General features: G+C 37.6%; 1 protein-coding gene across 12 annotated transcripts in view; it reads left to right on the top strand.

The window, feature by feature from the left end:
- Positions 1–16521, top strand: part of LOC144503877 (zinc finger protein Helios-like) — a 124034-nt gene that overhangs the window by 50239 nt on the left and 57274 nt on the right. For 7 of the 12 annotated variants that reach the window (XM_078228897.1, XM_078228896.1, XM_078228904.1 and 4 more), the window contains 2 exons: positions 847–1032; positions 13059–13226. In XM_078228897.1, the coding sequence (XP_078085023.1) occupies positions 847–1032; positions 13059–13226 (354 nt within the window). Of the gene's footprint in view, positions 1–846; positions 1111–13058; positions 13227–16521 lie in introns of all 12 variants that reach the window. The other 5 variants (XM_078228893.1, XM_078228892.1, XM_078228894.1 and 2 more) reach the window with 1 other exon arrangement.

Raw genomic sequence — 16521 nt, 5'->3', positions numbered from 1 at the left:
CATGTACTCAATCATTATGCTATCGGAATTGAAAAGTTTGGTGAACCCTGAACTGGGAGAAGAAGTGGGGAAAGTCAAGGGATTAACACCCTCAGCAAAAAGGACTAAAATGTGACTTAGTAACCATTCTGTGTAGACAAAGACTTTTATCATGCAACCTCACCGAGCTGAATATCTGACTTTATTCAGTTTGGAGCGTAAGTATTGCATTAAGAAAATGATGAACATTAATTTTGCTTATCTTGTTACAAAATTGTTGATATTGATAAAATGCTGCTGAACCTTATTTTTCAAAACCAAATTGAACAAGTTTTCAAAATCAAATGTTCTTTCTAAGACTCAAGTGAAGACAAAACAAATTGCATGTGTCTTTTTAGTGGGATGAAGCAAAGATCTTTATCAGCATTCAAGGGGGAAATGGGCTGGTTGCTTGCGCTGTTGCAAGTACTTAGAACATCACTCCAGAAATCGCATTCCGCTGAGACATGCACCAAGAGCTGTCCCAGACAGTAGATGCAGGAAACTGTGCACCACAATATCTACAAAAACAAATGGCTAGCACTGTTCCAGTGACATATAGGTAATAATAGATCACAACACAGTGGTTAAAAAAAACATACAATACAAACTGCTGTGTCTGAATCTAAGAACTGTTGCTCACTTAATAATAAGGTATGTTTGAAACATTTAAACTTGCTTCATTCACATGAAGCCTGTTTTAAATATTCTTGTTTTTCTCATTGGTTATCAGTCAAGTATGAATATGGGGCAAGAGTGGGATTAGAAAAAAAAAAGACCTTTTGTATTTCAGCAGCTAGCATTAACCATTTTTTTTTGGTTTTTCAGCAAACTCCATCAAGATAGAGATGCATAGTGATGAGGATGATGGAAAAGTTCTTAATCAGATGGACCGAGCCAGAAGCAAAGAGGAAATGAGTGCCATGGAGGAATCCGTGGTGGAAAGCAACGGAATGACTGAAAGCAACCCAGGGTCGGAGATACAAGCTGATGGAGGGATACGTCTCCCGAATGGTAAACTGAAGTGTGACATCTGTGGGATGGTTTGCATTGGGCCCAATGTTCTAATGGTACATAAACGGAGCCACACTGGTAAGCAGCTAAAGAAAAAGTTGATCGTACACTAGATAAGAAATGTGTACTTCGAAAGGAGCCAAAGTTGTGGTCCACTTTAATTTTAGACACATTTTTACAACAACTAAATTTTTTAAAATCACCAGTGTGGTGCAATAAATCTAGGAATTTTGAGTGAATAGGTTTTTTTTAAAGATTTTGTAGTTGCACAAACATACATACTGACATAATTCAGATTGTTATCTACTATCATTGTGCACTCTATAATGAAGCTGTTGTCACTTAACGTGACGAGCCAAATTGAACGTTGCTGCTTTGAAAATCTCTGCAAACTCTATTTACAACCTTTGCAAACTCTATTTACAAATACTTATCTGTTAGTACTTATAATGAATACATTGGCATGTTTCATTCAGAAGTTCTAGAGAAGTAATAATAGTAAATTACCAAAATATACTGAGACTAGTGCCTACAAATTGTAATGTTCAGATCCTTGTCGGCATTAAATATTTAATTTAATTAGTTTATTTTAAAATTTCACCTCTGACTCTAACCTTTATAAAATAATTGATGCATTTTCAAAAAATAAAACACCTGTAAGGGTTAGAGAGATTGTATGTTGCACTCTGTAATTTACCTCTTTATTTCATATTCTTAACCTGTGCAAGAAAAGTATGTTTTAATATACTCGACTTCACTTCGACATTTTCAAATAATATTTTTATAAACTTGGTTTTACCCATTACTCATTATGATCCCTGTTTATGGGGATGAGTGTTGCTGCAGTTGTAATGATACATTTGTCTTTTGTACCTTTCCCGATATTGCACTATGGTGCATAACTGCACAAATAGTGTAGCTGTGATATTCAGAAATACTATTAATGTAACCAATTCCAAATCATTTTTTTGACTTAATATTTAATTTAATTACAGTTAGTAGCTCTATAAATATATGTAGCTATTGAGTGCACCTAATTTATAATTAGTAACTAAAGATTTTGTTATTTGGTAACAATTCAGTCGGACGTTGCTGATTATGCACAACACTAAATCGTAATAAGAGAGCATAGACTTATAAATAACATCGGTAAAGATAAAGAGGAAGATGGAAAAAGTGTCTCCATACCTAGATATGTACACCAGAAACCTCCAACCTCGTCCGTGGCTGGGATTCTCCAGTGCCACTGCAGTGAATGGAGTTTTGGCTCAGCGGCAAATTCTCCATTCTCGTTGGCGCTGGGACGAGTACAGACGAGATTGGAGAATCCTGCCTGTAGTCTTCAATTCCTTAACCTATGTTGAGGAAAATAATCCAAATACTTAAAAATAATGTTTGTAATGTTTCTTTTTTTCTTTCTTCCTATCCTTCCCCAGCCAGACACAATATTCATTAATCCTACCAATACCATTATTTGAGCAACAGGCCAGAAGATCCTTCATGGTCAAACTTCCATGCACAGGAGGCCTGAAAATAAGTAACAGTTGAAGCCAAAATGTGAATGTCTGTCTCATGGTAGATGGAGCAGTGCAATATTATTGCAACAAATGAATTTGCCTAGCATTGCGAAGTCAAATAGTGATGCCAAGTAAGTCATCATGCAAAGTTGGAACATAATGTTGAAAAAATTAAGCTGTGCAAGATAAAACCCATGTGTCTATGATCAGGCTTTAGAATTCGAGAAATTATTTCACAGAAGGAGCTTATTTTGGCAAAAATGTGCCTTGGTTGGTGCTAGCTCTTCAACTGGAGCTATTAACTCTTATTCCATTCTTTGAATGTGCCAGATAAATGTTTTGTATTATTTTTCAAATATTTAGCTAATTCGCTTTCAAATAATGTTATGTCCAATGCCTTAGTGGTACTTGCAGCTAACTGTGTGAATAAAAAGCTCTTCCTGCTTCCTCCTTTGTTTTACTTATTAGGTCTATGCTCACTTACTACCAATTCATCAGTAAGTGGAAACAATCTTTCACTGTTTACCCTCTCAAAAAGCTTTCAGAATTTTGAAAACATTAATTATGTCCCCTTGGTTATTCATAAAAGATACTATGTTGACTTGATGTCAGTTTGTTAAATATCAGCAGTGTTCAATCGATCAAGCCTTCATTTAGCATCCATTTAACAATCCTTTCTATTTAACAGGAAAAATAAAACCTCTGCTTAATTATGTTTGATCCCCCATTGTTCTTTGTGTCTGCAATGGGAGGCACCATTCAGAGTCCCTGTACTTCCCTGAAAAGGAGAGGTAAAATCAGAGTGACAGTTATCCTAATGCCTTAAGTGTGGCATTTGCAGGAGACAACAAAAAGACCTTGGCATTATTTGGATACATAAGTCATGGAGAGACTAGAAATGTGAGATACAAAAAGGATTGTTCAGGGAAAAGGGATTGATGCATGAAAAACAAATATAAACAAAAAAAAAGATACAGAATAAAAGACTGCGTTGGCACCGTATAATAAAATTGGGCCCAATGCCTTTAACATTTTGTTTAATTCTCTTCTCATTCTTCTATTGGGGTTAAGTCTGTTAGACAGATATAACCTTTTCCAAGGACTGATGCATTTGGTAATTAGGTTCAAGCAAAATGTGTTTATCTGACATGAACAACTTTTTGTTCTTTTCTGACATGCCCTTGGAGATGAAATTATTATTTCCAGGTTTTGCTGCCATTTCCTGAAATCTATGTAACTTGACAGCCTTTCTAATTGTTTTCCATTTACATAATAAGAACTTGACCACAAAGAATTACAAATCTTACTGCTTCTGGTCTTAATATAAAATGATACTGCTGAGAATACTGTAGCATTCTCATTGATTTTAGTGGATTTGAACATTTTCTTAGATCTTGCAACTTTCCTGGAAGCTTAGGAAAATTGGGTGAAAAATAAACTTTTCTCTATGGAACCTTGATAGGATCTGAAAATGGACAGGTGAGAGCAGGACACTTGTGAAATTGGCTCTGCAGCCCATTCCCAGACCACTTATGGCAGTAAGCCCAATTTGGAAGGTGGTGAGGATGGGGCATTGTGAAAAATCAGGCTTGATTCCACTTAAAGGAGGCCAACATCTCTTAAGAATGTCCACTCTGGCTGGAGACAGCAGAAAAATGCTGTGAAAACCCTCCAATGACTACTATAGGTACAAGAAAGTCACCCTAGTTCTCTGATGTATCTTTGGATGCCCGCATCCAGGCTGTTGATAAGAGGAGGGAGAAGCTGTTTCTATACACAAGGCAATAAATCCATTATGATCAGATAAGATTGCTAAGGATGTTAATGTCAGGAGTTTAGCTCCCAGGACATTGCTACATGCAGGAAAAGGTTCAATGACCTAATTAGAATTTTCAAGGTGAGAATCTTACCTCACTAAACAATTACCCTCTCCTTCTGCCTGCCTCACAACCCCACCCACCTAAACCAGCTTCAGAATTACACTCTCAATGCTGTCACTCTTTGCTTTTTGATTTGATTTGATTTATTATTGACACTTGTATTAACATACAGTGAAAAGTATTGTTTCTTGCACAAAACATACAGACAAAACATACCGTTCATAGAGAAGGAAACAAGAGAGTGCAGAATGTAGTGTCACAGTCATAGCTAGGGTGTAGAGAAAGATCAACTTAACGCAAGGTAAGTCCATTCAAAAGTCTGACAGCAGCAGGGAAGAAGCTGTTCTTGAGTCGGTTGGTACGTGACCTCAGACTTTTGTACCTTTTTCCTGAAGGGAGAAGGTGGAAGAAAGAATGTCTGGGATGCGTGGGGTCCTTAATTATGCTGGCTGCTTTGCCAAGGCAGTGGGAAATGTAGACAGAGTCAATGGATGGGAGGCTGGTTTGCGTGATGGATTGGGCTACATTCATGAACTTTTGTAGTTCCTTGCGGTCTTGGGCAGAGCAGGAGCCATACCAAGCTGTGATACAACCAGAAAGAATGTTTTCTATGGTGCATCTGTAAAAGTTGGTGAGAGTCGTAGCTGACATGCCAAGTGTCCTTAGTCTCCTGAGAAAGTAGAGGTGTTGGTGGGCTTTCTTAACTATAAATTGAATTGGAGGGAATTTGGCCACACAGTCATAACTGTATAAGGAGTATAGTAGGGGGCTGAGAACACAGTCTTGTGGGGCACCGGTGTTGAGGATGATTGTGGAGGTGGTGTTGTTCTTGAAGTGAAGGAGGTATTGATCGTGAAGGAGGTGTTGTTCACTTTCTTGAAATCACTCCTGCCACATGTACCTCTTACTCTCATCTCTGTTGTAACCCTCAATTTCCTACATCTCATCACAACATGCAAACTGTTCAACTATGACAGGAACATTCTTTCAAACACCTCACAATATTGTCACTAATATACTCCCTTCTTGCAGTCATGCACAACATTCAGCAGAAGGCTGTTACCAGTAGACACAAAGCCTCCCTGCACATCCTCTCCCCTGTGGAAGAAAGTCTTGCTGACTAATAGAGGCAGGATTGAGTCATGGCCGTAATGAGTTGAAATGTTGAAGGATACACGGTGCATGGTTTCATCACACCATATCCTTTTTTCCATTCTCTTTTTTATTGCATCCAAATGAAATGCAAGACTAACTGCAACTGCTATTTTTTCTCTTTGCTCACCACTCAGTTAACTCTTTCATTCCAAATGCTGAAAATGTGGAGTCTCAGCTATCAGTTAAGGAAAGAAAATAGCCTCCATGAACATGCAGATTCATTCCACCTGATCTTCGCAAGTACCAGCCCAGTGATTGTAGGTCAGAGGCTAGGCAAGCAGAGGGAGTCTTCATATGGTGAATCACTGCAGGAACGAAGGCAGAAGGATAGAATGCTACAGATGCCAACTCACCAGAGGGCAGGGATGTGCAATAAATCTTCTGCAGAGGACTTGTATGCTGTCTCTCTCAGAATAGCTGTCTCCCACCACCTACTCTGACACAGGCAATGCTGAGCAAGGCCCACAAGGCCTGGAGCTGCTCAAGCTCACCCACCATGGTCATGTGAAGAGTCCTCAATGGGAGCTCATTAGCTTTCACCTTCCAAGTGGATTCACTTCACAAGAGCACTAGGATAGGTAAACAGACCCAAGACATTACACAAAGTTGATTCTCAATTATTATTGTTAAATATTGAAGACGGATGGAATTGAGTTGTTGAACTTTGACCCAAAAAGCTAGTTTGAAGCAAGGCAATTTGATGTTGATAATAAATACAGTCATGATGAGGGCTGTACTGCAAAGCACCTTGAATGTTCCAGGCAGCAGAATCATTGCTTGAGCAGGTTGATTTTCTCCTTGTTGACATTTCTGGTGGTCGTATAGCTCAGCTGAAAGGCCTGCTCTACAGATGTGGTTGGGTTTCTGACAGGAGTCAGGAACCATGTCTGAACGGGATAACTGTTGTTTCTCAATATCTACCCAGTAACATGACGGCTTGGTTGGAATAAAGTTGGTGCAGATAACTGACGCAAGATGAAAGAGTCATGGCTGCTGGCACAGACCTAAATGATGCACTGCCTGTGGTTGCAAACAAACTGGTCATTGAGGTAGTGGAGTCCATTTCTACCTAGAAAGATGCCAAGATTATGATGAGGAGCGTACACTGTCATATGGCTGTAGTGTATGGCACCTGCAATTCAGGTTTTGAATTTTTTTAAATGTATGAGCACTGTCAGCCAGGCCAGTATTTGTTGCTCATCCATAATTGCCCTTGAGAAAATTGTGGCGGACTTCCTTCTTGAACCACTGCAGTCCATCTGTTGCAGGTACAGTGACAGTGTTTGAGATAATGAGCCCAGTGCTCCCTTGTCTTGCTTCACTCTGAATGAGGAAAGTGATATAGCTGTTCAACCTGACATCTAGAAACAGACAGGTACATTATTCATCTGACCTGTCGCAGCCTGGAAGGAAAGATTAAAGGACCATGGTGAACCTGGACAATCACAGGCAGTGTTATCTGTGCCCTGGTTTGAGGCTCTGGTTGTGTCTGTAGCAGGTGATATTGCTTATTGACAACCACCACGGTGAATTGAAGTTGCTGGTGGTATTATTCCTCAGTGATGCTGAGGTATGAGAAGTTCCCCTTGAAGAACCATTGTGGATATGGCCTCACCAAAGTTTTCCCCACCTCCTCCATTTTCCATCAGCAGCTCCTCCTCTCTGCTATCTTTTTATCTACTTATCCTTATCCTTTAACCCCAATGGCAGTCTTACCAGACCATCCATGATTGCAGTAGAACTATTTTGAAGGCAGACAAAATAAATCTAATAGTAAGAAAACATGATAGCAGAGTGAGTTGTAAAGACAGAAAATAAGCAAAAAAACAACTAAAGCTCAAACCTGCATGGGTTGAGTCCTTTAAATACACAGCTTCTTTCCTGTCTGTTAGCGCTGTTAGTTGCTAAGCAGTTTATCATGTGGCAAGTCACAAAATGGCCCCACAATAAGTGTAGAAATCTTATTTAAATATTATACATTTTTAAATATTGCTGGAAAGAGAGAAATATTGCCGAAGCTTTTCTTGCCAAATTTCAAACAATCACAGCAACTTATACTACAGGGGAAAAGGGTGGTTATTGGTTACAAGGCAATTCTAATTAGCCAAGGCATTGCCATGGAGAACGCAATGGGGACCATAGGCTTTCTAACTTACCTGGTAATTAAAAGAAGGTGCAAGGCTTGAACATATTCCTTTCATTTACAGAGAATAGGTTCCTGAATGTCATTGCCAGTACAAAGCCAGGTATGTAGATCGTACATCTCAGCAATTGGTTGATCAAATCAAACAGCATGTACGTTTGGTTGTTCCTATTGGCCTAACCGTACTCAACCAGCCTACTCTTGCAAAACCCAAAACAAAATGTCCACCGATAGATGTGATTCTGTGACTGGGCAGTACTTGCTAAATAATCCTGAGTGCACTGATGGCTACATCAACAACTAATTTAAAGCAGTCTATCAAGCTCATAATATTTATTTATGCTTGCTCGCTTGCTAGAAGCGACATACATTCATATGCAGGGACTCATTCTCTGCAAACAACAGGAACATGTTCAAGCCTTGCACCTTTTTTGAATTACCAGGGAGGCTATAGTTCCTTTTGCTCGCTCTGTGGCAACACCTTGGCCAGTCAAAGTCTACTTGCCAACCAATCAGCACCATTTTCGTCTGTAGTATAAATCGTTGTGATTGTTTTAAATTTGGTATTTTTGCATTTGTCCTGATGAGTGCCAGATGAAAAGCTTTGATAACATGTCTCTCCTTTCAGCAATATTCAGTTTTTTAATACTTGAGGCTTGTGCCTTGGATGCATATGTAAGTGTTCGATCCAATCTGGTAAATGGTGCACTTTGGTGCCAAATGAACATGCTTAAACTATCCATCATATTGAATCCTTTCCTGCCCATCTTTTGCCTGTAAAATAGGTGTACAGTGCATTTAAATTGCTACGCCTTCAAATCCAGATTCAGCTATTCAAGTAGAACCAGAGTCTCAAATTATTGTTTCTCACTGTTTTCTGCAAAAATGAGCACATCTAATGGTTGCAAAAAATGCAAAAAACATTAAAACCAGTCACAAAACTGGTTTTAATATTAAATAACACGTCAAAGAAGCATTGGATAATTGCCCATGGCTTTAACTTTACCCTCCCCCATGTATTGGTGCGAACAGTTGTTTCTAACACTTAAGTTTTTCTTGCAAAAATGCAAGACCTTCTGTGAACTGACCTCAATTTTGCTCAGCTTTTTCATTGTACATAACAGGTATGGAGTGAATATTGATAGCAAATTTTTGACTCAAATTGAAGTTAATTCAACGCACATTTAAGTGTTTGCCTATAGTCTTGACACTGCTCTGATCTGTCCACAGAGATCATTGGAAATTTGATGTATTAATTACAAAATTAATTGGATCCAAAAGTACAAAACTTCATGCATCAGACTTTTTCCAAATGTTTCCAGAGGCATTATGTAGGAAGCACAGCACGTAATTTTAAAATGTAATATCAAAATACCTACAATAAAAAATGTTAATTATTAAAAAGAATTGAGGTTCACTTTGTTTTGTAACACTATGGTCTGTACACATTACTCCAATATCCTAAAACTACTGTTGGCCTTAGCAGTTTTCCATCCAGTGTCATTTGGTAGTTTCTGATTACACTGACTTTAAATTGAAGGTTACTTAGTGATATATTATGTTTACTTTGATGAGATTTTGGAAAGAAAACCTTTTCAAACAAAAGCTTAATGTTATAAATATTCAACAGGTCAGGCAGAATCTCGTTGAATCAAATAAAAAAATATATTTTTATTTATGATTGCCGTCACCTAAAGCTTAATTTTACCAGGACTGGTGATGCAAAATGTTTAGTAAAATCTATTTTTGTAAAACAATTCACAAAACTGCATTCTAAAATTTCCAGTAAATTTCTCATGTTCCTAAGAACAATACCAACTTGGTTAAAGATAGAATGAAAGAACAATAAAAGCTGCAGACAGTAAGTGTAGAATATTGGAACAGAGCATGTTTCATTACTTACATTCTTTCACATATGTAAAAGCTGGATAATCTGCAAGAGTGAGTTTGGATGGGATTTTTTGATTCATTAAATGCTATAGTAAGGTAATTCGGTGTGGCAGAGTTTTATTTATTTTGTGAGTAATTTGCATGACTTCTAAAATTTAGTAGATTTGCAATACTTCACCACAGGTATTTGTTGCTTGCCATAATTTTCTATATCAATTAAAATACAAACATAAGCAGGTCCTATGCAATAGATTATAGGCCTCAAAGGTCTATGACAAGAAGGTTCAGATGCCAAGAATGTTAACTTTCAAATATAACATGTTCTCTTTAAAGAATCATGAACTATTTCATTGGTGTTTCAGCTATAACATTGAATATCTGTCTGCAATTACATATATTGCGTAGAGTCAGATTTTGCTGGAAAAAATGGTGTCTGAATGGCAGTCATTATTATTAATATGTAAATTGGCTAGCAACTTGTGTCAAGGAAGAGATGCCCTATGAATTGTGAATCGTCATAAGTTGTTGACTGATTTGCACTGCTCTGCCATTAGTTTTGCAAAATTTGTGTTTAACCTGCCCATGATTTTGATGATGTTGCTAAATTTGCACATTAATTCTCCATTGAACTTGCTGCAGAAAATTAAGTCTAGTAATTAATAATGTAAGCACCTTTTCAGTGAGGTGATAATTGTTAGTGACTGCCAGTCTTGTCCAGAAAGTGGAACATTATGTTTGTGAAGTCTCATTCCTACAGTTAATGAATTGTTTTAGGAGATCTTAAAAATTATAAATTTTAACATTTTCTTACTTTTGCTTTTGTTTTTCCTCCCCCACCCCCACTTAATCCAATCTTCTTTCATTATCTGATCTGACTTTAATTCACCCAACCTAATTCACCTTCTCAGTCCTTCCTCTGTTTCTCTTTCAATCCTTACTTCTCATTGTGATCAACAGTGCATTTCTTTAACCATTGTTTACCAAGGTACCAAATGTCCGGTCGCCCTAGCTGTGGAGTCATCAGCTTACACATGTAGCAACATTGTGAGCAAAAATGTTTTAAAACTAAACATACACAAGAAAGTGTAACTAATAGGACATGCAGTGAGATGCCCCACTGCAGAAAGATCTGATCGATAGACTTCACAGCACAGAAACAGGCTATTCAGCCCAACTGACCTGTGTTTATGCTCCAAACAAACCCACACCCACCATACTTCATCTAACCGTGTCATCACACTGTTCTATTTCTTTCACCGTCGGGTATTGAACTAGCTTCCCCTTAAAAACAGCTATGCTATTCACCTCAACTACTCCATGACCACTCGCTGGGTAAAGGAGTATCTCTTGAAATTCCTATTGGATTTATTAGTGACTATCTTGTATTTATAACCTTTAATTTTGGATCTCTCACAAGTGGAAACACCTTATCCATGCTGCTCCATTTAACTCATCTAGATTTTTAAATACATCTATTAGATCACCTCTCAGTTTTCTTTTTTTCTCGAGAAGAGAGCCCCAGCCTCAGTTTTTTCCTGATAGTTCTAACTCCTCATTTCTGGTATCGTCCTTGTAAATCTTCATCAGTGCCTCCAGATCCTCTTTGTAACTAGGAGACTAGAAATGAGCACAGTAGTCTTAAGTGTGGTCTAACCGAGATAAAATGCAAGGTTAGCATAACCTCTTTGCTTCTCAGCTCTGTTCCTTTAGAAATAAACTGTAATGCTTTGTTGACATTTTCAATGGCTTCATAAACTTGCAGTATCAACTTTAAATGGTACAAGTCTATTCTGTGCTGTGCCAACAATAGAAAGCACCATGTGGAAACGATGTTTCTCCCGAGGGGGAGGGACAATTCCTGTAGGGCGAGTGACCTCATTCTGATGCCAAATACTATTCTGGTGTCAACATATAAAAATATATTTGTGGAGTAACAATTGTAATTGGCGGTGTTGGTTAGCTCAGTTGGCTCGATAGCTAAAGTATGGTTCGGAACAATGCCAACAGTGCAGTTTCAGTTCCCATCTTGCTGAGTTATACATGGTACCTGCCTTCTTACCCTGCCCCATGAGAGTGCAAACCACCATTGACAGGCATCAGCAAACAGTGAGCCAAGGAGAGCACACATTTCATGACTTAACATGACATGACATGAACAGTAGTAATTGGGGGATTGAGAGAAGACTGTATCACTGATATAGGGTGATCCAAAATCAAGGAAGAATCATTGAAATATTTTAAAATGCTGAAACTGGGATTAAGCATAACACAGCTTCAGAATGAATGTGAAACACTCTTAGTGGTTCTACAGCAGGTTTCCAATTACTTTGCATTGTAACTAAGGTAATGTTTGACTGAATGAGGAGGCTACAATAATTTGAAAATTAAACTTCTAGGGGCATGTCAGAATTCAACATTTTGTCCATGGGCAGCAATACTATACCAATTGCAGAATATTAAATCATGTCTTTAATGTGTTCATTTACAAATAGGTTGATAGAATCATGTGCTGTGTCATTGTGCTTTTTTTAATGCAACGTGTTTTTTTTTTAATTGCTTTGAATTTTTGAATTGATCATTACAAACAGTAATAACAGCAGTGAAACCTGTAGTCACAACCTCTGATTACGATGACTGCTGGATCCAGTTAGATTGTATAAATGATCACTGCAACAGCCTGACAGCAGTGTAAATTGCAGCTAGTCTGAATCAATACACTCTTTTCCAAGTAAAGATTTTAAGTGCCAACATCTGCGCACAATAAAAAGCATTACAGTATTGTGGTTTTGTTTCTGTCTCTCAGTAGTTTAAAAAAAAAATTTAAATGCATAAATATATATATATTTAAATGGTTGTATCTATCTCACAGACACTACGCTTTTAATTACAGAAAACTAATTTTTAATTGAAGTGTGTAGTTTAGCTTGGGGGGTGTGACCTTTGATGTTTTGTACTATACTTCTTCAAATGTGACCCACAGGACCCCATGATATGCAATAAATAGTCCATGAAGATGGAATATGATCATCTCTGCTTTAAGCAATACTGATGACATCATCAGTGCAATTATGAGTTAGAATTATTAACAACTGAATTAACACAGCAGATACAGTGTGTTTCAGTGATCATGGGGACAATTTTTTTCGATGTGTTTTATGTAAGCCTGTTTGTAGACAATTTGTTTAGAATTCTGCTGCGCTTAAAATTCAGAGGAAACCCTCTTCCCTGTCATTTGAACTGCACATTTTTGATCAATTCCTCATGCCACCCAGCTCAAGCCACTTCTTCCAGTGATTTTCTTTTGTGGGAGATGTATTAATGGTAAGACTTGGAAGCCGCTACCATGGAAACAATGTCTGTCATGGTAATATTTTCAGCACCTGGTCCCTTTGAACTCTGCTTTTGATCGCAGGTGTGCTATCCTGGTTTTATGTGTTACAGGTGAACGTCCTTTCCACTGCAACCAGTGCGGTGCTTCATTTACCCAAAAAGGAAACCTACTGAGGCACATCAAGTTGCATACAGGAGAGAAACCTTTCAAATGCCCTTTCTGCAGCTATGCCTGCAGGCGGCGAGATGCACTGACTGGGCACCTCAGGACACATTCTGGTAAGTTTATATGTTGTCTACTGTATAGGAGCAAGTGCCTTTCCACCTACAGTAAAAGGATAGATAAATTTTTGAAAAGTAAAGGAATTAAGGGTTATGGCGGGTAAGTGGAACTGAGTCCACAAAATGATCAGCCATGATCTTATTGAATGGCGGAGCAGGCTCAAGGGGCCAGATGGCCTACTCCTGCTCCTAGTTCTTATGTTCTTATGTTCTACTTTGGTCATCATAGGTCTCTAGCCAAAGTTTTGATTTTGTCAGGAATGGAAACCCCCAGTGTTTCCCTGGTTAGATAAGCAAATGTAATGTCCAGTGCGTCTATATACAACAGACAATTACACATATTGTGAAGTATGGTGCAACCATCTTAACTGGATTATTCAATTTGCTTTCAATTAGTAAAAAGAGAGTAAAACAGTCTGCAAAAAGAACGAATTTTTAAGATAGTATCACTATCAATGTAAAAACCTCCTGCAAAATCCCCCAAAGTGAACGTAATGTATTCCAGCCATTTCTAGTTTTTCTTTCTCTATTAGTTATGTTTGACATTTCCTGTATCTTAACAGTGCAGAACCTTGTTTTTAGGCATGGTCCTGTTTGATGCATTGCACACTGAAGGTGCATGTCTTCTATTACCTGTGTTTTCTACAGCAGTTCTGAAGTAAGAATCAGTAGGTTTTTCAGTAGTCCTTTTAATTTTAAGAAATCTTTGTGAATTTATTTTGTTTGCAATGACTTCTACTTTTTTTAAAAACGGTGTAATGTTAATATCGGTATGGTGAGGGGTGGGCAGTTTGCTCTAATAGGAGGAAATAATATGTTGTGTTCAGTCGTGGAAATTTCTGTGGGCAGGTATACACAACCTTTGGATTGCTGGCAGATTCAGGGTAATTCCTGCCTCTGTGAGTTGGCTGGATTTGTTTGTTTTATAATACACACACTGAAAGATTGCAATAAAAAAATATTGCAGTAATAAAATTAAATATAATAAATAACTTTATTATTGTAATATTAGCTCTAAACTATTAAGGGGTTCATCTTAGCCACATTTGCCGTCAGGAAATCGATTTTTAAAAATTCATTTGTGGGACATGTGCGTTGCTGGCCGGGCGGCATTTATTACCCATCCGTAGTTGTCCAAGGGCAGTTGAGAATCAGCCACATTGCTGTGGCTCTGGAGTCACATATAGGCCACACCAGGTAGGGACAGCAGATTTCCTTCTCTCAAGATGGGTTTTTCCAACAATTGATAATGGTTTCATGGTCATCAGTAGATTCTTAATTCCAGATTTTTTTATTGAATTCAGATTCCACCATCGGATTCCACCTGCTGCTGTGGCAGGATTTCAGAACATTAGCTGAGTTTCTAGATTAATAGTCTAGCGATAATACCACTGGGCCATCACCTCCCCAACTGAAAATATAACTCTTCAATTCAACAAAGAGGGAAATCGAATGGGGTATAAACTTGCACCTAATACTGCCAGTTTCTAAACAGGCAGCTTAGGTTAAAATTGCCCTATAAATGTTAAAAACTCAATTTTGACATAGAAAAATGAGTGAATGCTTTGCTCATGTTTTTTTTTCTTCTGTTCATTTTTCCCCCATTCCCTCCTAATTTTAACTCCTGTTTTCTGCCATTCCAAACCTTTACTCCTTGCTTTTTAGAGTGTATAGCTTGGGCCTTATTGTTTTATCTGTTTGGTTTCCTGTCCATTATGAAGATGGAAACAATTATTTTTTTCTAAAAATGGTCCTCATTGACTGAAAATCTATTTAAAAGATCATTTTCTATTTTGTATAGTTATCTTAGTACAGTTTATGAATGGAACTCTTGGCATCTTCCAAGCTATACAGCTTAGTGCAAAAGCATTTAAATTTTTTAAAACATTCACTCTATTTAACCATGTGTTTTTAATTTAAATTTATATCAAAGTTCATCAATAAGATTCTTTCTGTTTGGTGTACAGTAATAAGGATGGTTCTTTTGCAACGAGAACATAAAAACATGAGAAATAGAAGCAAGAGTAGACCATATAGCCCACTAAGCCAGCTCTGCTATTCAATATAATCATAGCTAACCTTAGGCTTCAACTCAATTTTCCTGCCAATTCCCCATATCTATTATTTCTAAACACTAAAAATCTTTATAAATGGATTCAACAATAGAGCACCCACAGCCCTCTGGAGTAGAGAATTTCAAAGCTTCACAACCCTTTGAGTGAAGAAATTACTCCTATCACTATCCTAAATGATTGATCCTTTAGCCTCAGACTGTGCTCCTGTGTTTTCGATTCCCTGACCAATGGAAACAATCATCCTGTGTCCACCCTACCAAGCTCCTTCAGAATTTTATATTTTGCAATGAGATATCTTCTTATTCTTCAAAACCCCAGAGAATATAAGCCCAGTTTATTCAGCCTCTCATCTGGGGCAACCCTCACATCCCAGAGACCAATTTAATGAACCTCCAGTGAATGCCTCCATTGCAAGTATATCCTTTCTTCAATGTGGAGACCAAAACTGCACACATTACTCCACATGCGGTCTCACCAAAATCTTGTTCAACTGTAGTTAGAATTATTTATTCTTATACTCCAACCCGTTACATTAAAGGCCAAAAGATGATGTACCACCATCTCCCCCAATGGTTTTATTTAGTAATAATGTATGGTAATGTTTAGTAATAAATGTATTCCATTTGCATTCTAGAAATAACTAACTGTTAATTCTACTTCAATTTAGCATTGCTAAGACTACAATTGTGGCCTTCCATTAAGCATCTCAGCCATAAGCAACTGTAGAGCAATCTAGGATTGTTCCAGATTCTGTGTGTGTGTGGCAGAGTTCCTCTACTTTCCTACAGCAATGCTGATTAGGTCCCAGGTGGAATACATGATCCAGATTATGCTTGGTAGAGTAAACACCTACCAGTATTTTGCAACTTGGCACGTGTTGCTACAATATATTTGAGCTTATATTTCATTTAACTGAGAAATCAAGTTAGTATTGGTATATATTTTTTCCTATTAGGACAGGAACACTTCCTTCCAATATTATTTATTGGATTTTTCATCTTCTGATAATTGTCACATGTGCACTGCTATTTTTTCAGATGCTACCACCAAAGTCATCATGTAGGGATCCTTTAAGTCAGAATGACCTGATGCAATCCATAAATCAATTTTATAGTGCTTTACCCTTTCTGTAGAAAACATTGATGAATTTTATGATTTTGCAGAATTTTATAGACTCTGTGTAATTCATTTAGAATATATAACTGTAATGATAAGTT

This window comes from Mustelus asterias, chromosome 14 (assembly GCF_964213995.1).
Source record: "Mustelus asterias chromosome 14, sMusAst1.hap1.1, whole genome shotgun sequence".
In the NCBI taxonomy this organism is placed as follows: domain Eukaryota; kingdom Metazoa; phylum Chordata; class Chondrichthyes; order Carcharhiniformes; family Triakidae; genus Mustelus; species Mustelus asterias.
Note: the sequence above shows the minus strand (reverse complement) of the source record. Positions and strands in the feature narration are given on the sequence as shown.